Genomic DNA, 5,597 nt, shown 5'->3' with positions numbered 1-5,597 from the left:
TTTGGAGGGGGGGGGAGGCATTTGATAGAAACCAACTTAGCAACAGGAGAAAAAGTGTCTAAATAGTCAACGCCTTCCTTTTGAGTGAAGTCTTTAGCAACCAACCTGGTCTTATACCTCTCCACACTCCCATTAGATCTATATTTCACCTTATACACCCATTTACACCTAATAGTCTTCTTATGAGAAGGTAAAGGAGTGAGAACCCAAGTATGGTTAACTTCAAGGGCAGAAATCTCATCTCTATTATAATTATTGAATTATTAAAAATATATATATATATATATATATAAACATTAGGTCTGAGGTTGCTTATGTTGCCCCTCATCTTATGGGGTGTCAAGGGTACTAATGGCAGCACAAATCACAAATGTACCATCCCTTGCTACCTCTTAGTAACATGAGCGGTAAATAAAATTACATATAGATTGGTAATAACCCAATTGACATTGACCACTTAAATATGATGGTCTTGAGTCTTGACCCGTATAAAAAAAAGGTTTGTTAGGACTAAAAGTAGCACTGTTATAAAATTTAACATTAAGCATTTTGAGACTTGTTCGCTTTCTACACTCAAAATTGTGGATATATCCAAGTCTTGAGGGAGCATTAATTTGTATGAAGTGATTTTTTTTTTTTTTTTTAGAGCCAAATACAGTTTTCCACATCAATAACCAATCCTAAATTTACATGTGTCATTCTAGTTGACATTATAATATTATATTGGAAAATAAAAAATCTTCATTGGTCACTTAGATAAGTCTTCCAATTAAATTTTGATATTTGTGGTTGCAAAAAAAAATTGTGATATTTGTAGTTGATAAATACCATTAGTAAAAGAAATAAAATATAGAAAATTATTGATAGACAGTAGTTCTAGTTGAACTTTTGTGATTTTGGGCTAATCAACATGGACCACTAATCTTCAAAAATATTAATTTAGAGTGAAATTCATCATGAGAAGCCACTAAGTGTCAAAACTCTAATACATTTATGCCTCAAAATAATTCGAAAAACATTCGAAGAGTATTCATTTAAATCATTATTTTAAAGTTCTACTAAATTCAAGCTCCAAGCCTCTATAAATTCTACATGCAAAAAAAAAAAAAAAAAGACCAAATCATTGAAGCTCTACTGATTCAAGTCTACAAACTCTTGAAGAACTTCCAACTAAAAGCCTTCAAATACAAACACAGAAAAATAAAATAAATAAAAACATTCAAAGAACATGAACGCGAAGAACAAGGTGTCTTTAATAAGCTCATATCCAGAGATTTATTGTATTTCCATTAAAAAGATTGTTTGATCTATTTTCCAATACAAGTCGAGAAGATTTCATTTTTGAATCAAGCCTTTGTTTGCACGATTCTTGGAGCAAAGATCTTTTCAAAGAGATTGAATCAAAGTATCATTTTCTTATAAAACAATTAAATACACTCATGTTTTTGAATCAATTTCAATTGTTTGATGATAGTTTTTAGACCTAAAAATACTAGCTAACCAATTTTAAGGCAATTTTTTTAATTAAATAAATTATGAACAACGACCCTTGGTTAAAGTGAGCAACATCAATATTGGTTCTTGATGTAGCTTTTGTCTTGAAAACCGATATATGGTTGCTTTTGAGAGCATACAGAGCCCCAAGATGCACAATGCGAAGCTCCCCAAAAGTCTCTTTTATGTCCTCTAGGGTTTTCTTATATAGCCTAGGCTTAAGTGCAAGAAATCCAAGGCATGCGCACTTGATGGGTTGAATTCACATTACTGTTTTGCTGCATTTCAGTTGATCCAATTTAAGCTTGATCAATTCAAAACTTCCCTATTTGATCAGTCGAATAGCTTTAGAACTGCATAAACTTGGAAACTAAAATGTAGATCTTGGACATGCATCAATGGGTGTTCATATGCACCGGTTAGCCCTTGGAACTAATGAAGGTGGTGGTGGTGGTCCATAAAGAATACAAAGAGGGTCGCGGTTTGATGTTCTTCCGTTGCATATATAGTAAATCTTTTAAGGAAAATGTTAAGAGTTATAAACTAATTTACAAATGTTGTGACTTGTGAGTGGTTAATGGTAAATTAAAAAAGTGATGTTAGTTGTAGGTCCAGATGGGAACAAGAATTAGTCCTAATAACAGCTTGTAAAAATATAATAAAATAGTTTGTGGTAGTAGCATTACTCATTCCAAAATGACTTATTATATGTTTGATTTCAAGAAAATGCTAAAACCATAAATTGTTTTACAAATTATTGATGTAAAGAGTTATTATTGATATTAGTGGTAGACCCATATAAAAATTAGTAAAAATTACTACATCTATAATTTATAAAAATATTATAAAATAGTTTATATATAGCATTCCTCAATGTTGTTTGTGGACAGCAATGAATAATATAACTCTCCTACGACAATACTACTAACAATGAGGCATTTACTTTGACTTGCAATTCATTTAGGAAATACCCTTCTTACATACTATCAATATATAGCTTCTCTTCTTAATCATTCTCTTCCATAACATCTCTCTCTCTCTCTCTCTCTCTCTCTCTGAGCAATGAGGAACCCTCCCCACCTCTTGTTTTTCTTCTTCCTCCTCCAACTTGCCAGTGGCTTGCAGCCCCCTTATTCTCCGACCATTAATATAACAGTCAACTGTGGCTTCAGCGGCAACACTTTTGCAAGAGATAATCGGATCTGGTTGGGAGACATCAATTCCGATTTCGGTCCTTTTGAACTTCAAAACAACTCATCAGTAATCTCCACAGCAGCTAAACAACCAACCGAAGTCGACCCAATTCCCTACTACACTGCACGCCTCTCCTACTCCGAATTCACATACATGTTCTCTGTCACCCCAGGCCAACTCTTCATTCGCCTCTACTTTTTCCCAGCTTCATATCAAAACTTTGACCGCTCTAAGGCCTTATTCTCCGTCAAAGCCGGCTCTTATACCCTTTTAAGCAACTTTAGCGCTGCCCTCACTGTTGATGCTGATGCTCTTAGCTTAGAAGGCTTCTCAAGAGAATTCTGCGTAAATATTGTTGAAAATGCTCGATTCTTAAACATAACCTTCACTCCAAGCCCCGGTAATCTAGATGCATATGCTTTTGTAAACGGGATTGAACTCGTTTCAATGCCTTCTAATCTTTATTACTCTGAAGACATTAGTACAGAAATTAAGCTTATTGGCCAGAGTACGCCATATACCATCGAAAAGAGCCAGGCTCTTGAGACGGTATATAGATTAAACATTGGTGGGGGAATGATTTCACCCACAGAAGATACTGGCATGTACCGGAGCTGGTCTGGTGACGATGCTGCTTACTTGACAAGTTCTGAAAAAGGCTTTGTGGACAGAAACACAACTATTCGCCTCCGCTTCAGTAAAATTTCTAACTACACTGCACCAGAAGAGGTCTATATCACTGCTCTAACAATGGGACCCAACAAAACCATAAACAAGAGCAACAATCTCACCTGGGAATTCTCTGTAGACGCTGGTTTTAATTACCTAGTAAGGCTACACTTTTGCGAGTTTCAAGTTGAGGTCACGAAAGAAGGAGACCGAGATTTTTACATCTTTATAGCTGATCAAATTGCTGAGGAACGAGCAGACGTTTTGTCTTGGAGCGGGGGAAATGGAATCCCAGTATATAAAGACTACGCTGTACTGAAGTTTGGTGAAGGCAACAAGAAAAAACTAAACCTCTCTGTCGCTCTGCAAGCAAACCCAGATGACAGGATGACTAAATATTCCGATGCAATCTTGAACGGGCTCGAAATCTTCAAAATCAGTGACTCCATTAACAATCTCGCTGGGCTAAACCCCGACCCACTTCCAACACCAAAGGTTGTAGCGATTCCCTTGCCAATCCAACCAAGGAAGGTAAAGAGTAACCACACCACAATAATTGCCATGGTTGTTGGTTTATTCTCTGGCATAGTTGTTCTGTCTATTATCGGTTTCTTCATTTTCCAACGAGGTAGGAGGGTTAATAAGGATGCCAAGAGCAGCAACACAATTCTGCCGTCTGATTTGTGTCGATGCTTTTCGCTGTCTGAAATCAAAGCAGCTACAAACAACTTCGACAAGCTCTTCATCATAGGTGTCGGAGGGTTTGGTGATGTGTACAAAGGATACATTGATGGTGGGGAGACCTGTGTTGCCATTAAACGGTTGAAACCGGGTTCTCAACAAGGGGCTCACGAGTTCAAGACCGAGATTGAGATGCTCTCCCAACTCCGCCACCTCCATCTTGTCCCTCTGATTGGCTATTGCAACCATGGCAATGAGATGATCCTTGTGTATGATTACATGGCCCATGGGACCCTCCGTGATCATCTCTACAACACCGATAATCCACCTCTTTCGTGGGAACAACGGCTCCAAATCTGTATTGGTGCTGCTCGGGGTTTGCAATACCTTCACATGGGTGCAAAGCACATGATCATTCATCGTGATGTGAAAAGCACAAATATATTGTTAGACGAGAAATGGGTGGCAAAGGTGTCTGATTTTGGGTTGTCAAAAATGGGTCCTACTAGTGTGTCCATGACCCATGTAAGCACAATGGTGAAAGGGAGTATTGGGTACTTAGACCCAGAGTATTACCGTCGTCAACAGTTGACTGAAAAATCTGATGTGTACTCATTTGGTGTGATATTGTGTGAAGTGTTATGTGCAAGACCACCGTTGATACGTAATGTTGACAAGGAGCGAGTGAGCTTAGCTGAGTGGGCTCAGCAGTGCTATCATAATGGAAAGCTTGATCAGATTGTTGATCCATTTCTATCAGGTAAGATTGTGCCGGAGTGTTTGAAAAAATTTGGTGAAATTACAGTGAACTGTTTGCTTGACGATGGAATCAAACGGCCGTCAATGAACGATGTGGTTTGGGGTCTTGAATTTGCATTACAACTACAGGAGAGCAAAAAGGATAGTGGAGCACAAACATTTGAGATTGAAGGCCATATTGAGAAAGTGCTCCTTCAAAGAACCGCAATTGAAGATTGTGAGAAGGTCTTTACTAGTAGCGGTGGACGTGGGTCAAATGGGGAAAGCACTAGCTGCAGGGTGAACATTGCAAGCAATGGAGACCAAAGTTCTGCTTATGAGACTTCAGATAGCAGCAATTTGATAGGTGAAACTATTTTCTCGGAGCTTATGAGTCAGAAAGGAAGATAAAAGGAATATGCATGGTACGTAGCTGACTTGTAAGTTATATAACAACTTAAATTAGCATGTTTTGTAGCATATTAAGACTTGCTGTCAAGAATGGAATAAGAAGCTTTTCTTGTTTGGAAATTGAGGTGCTAATGAGTTTTGAGTTACAAGTTTATTCGCAATTTTACTTCTATATAAAATGATTATAGATTAATTAATGTCAATTTAACAAAATAATAAATGATTGTCTAAATTACCTTTTTTATGAATGATAACACTTTATTTAAAAAGATATATGTAATAAAATTTGTAATATTTCTAACATCACACTTTGCTTATCCACTTAACTTCTTTTATATAATGGAAAAAGTCATACTAGGAAGAGCAAACTCAATTTTCTAGTGTAATATGCTGTTATCATCACATCCAAG

At 36.9% G+C, this 5,597-nt stretch overlaps 1 protein-coding gene across 1 annotated transcript; it reads left to right on the top strand.

Moving 5' to 3' along the window:
• Window positions 1-2,765: 2,765 nt before the first annotated feature.
• On the top strand, window positions 2,766-5,307 carry LOC136070922 (receptor-like protein kinase FERONIA). Its single transcript, XM_065781556.1, has one exon. It carries the CDS (start codon window positions 2,842-2,844, stop codon window positions 5,185-5,187), a length of 2,346 nt encoding a protein of 781 aa, XP_065637628.1. The 5' UTR covers window positions 2,766-2,841; the 3' UTR covers window positions 5,188-5,307.
• The last annotated feature ends 290 nt before the right edge of the window (window positions 5,308-5,597 follow it).

Source organism: Quercus suber, unplaced genomic scaffold (assembly GCF_002906115.3).
Source record: "Quercus suber isolate HL8 unplaced genomic scaffold, Cork oak 2.0 scaffold_270, whole genome shotgun sequence".
Lineage (NCBI taxonomy): Eukaryota > Viridiplantae > Streptophyta > Magnoliopsida > Fagales > Fagaceae > Quercus > Quercus suber.
Note: the sequence above shows the minus strand (reverse complement) of the source record. Positions and strands in the feature narration are given on the sequence as shown.

Bases quoted from the DNA above. Each gene is read 5' to 3' on its own strand.
- LOC136070922 (XM_065781556.1), top strand. From the start codon at position 2,842: ATGTTCTCTGTCACCCCAGGCCAACTCTTCATTCGCCTCTACTTTTTC.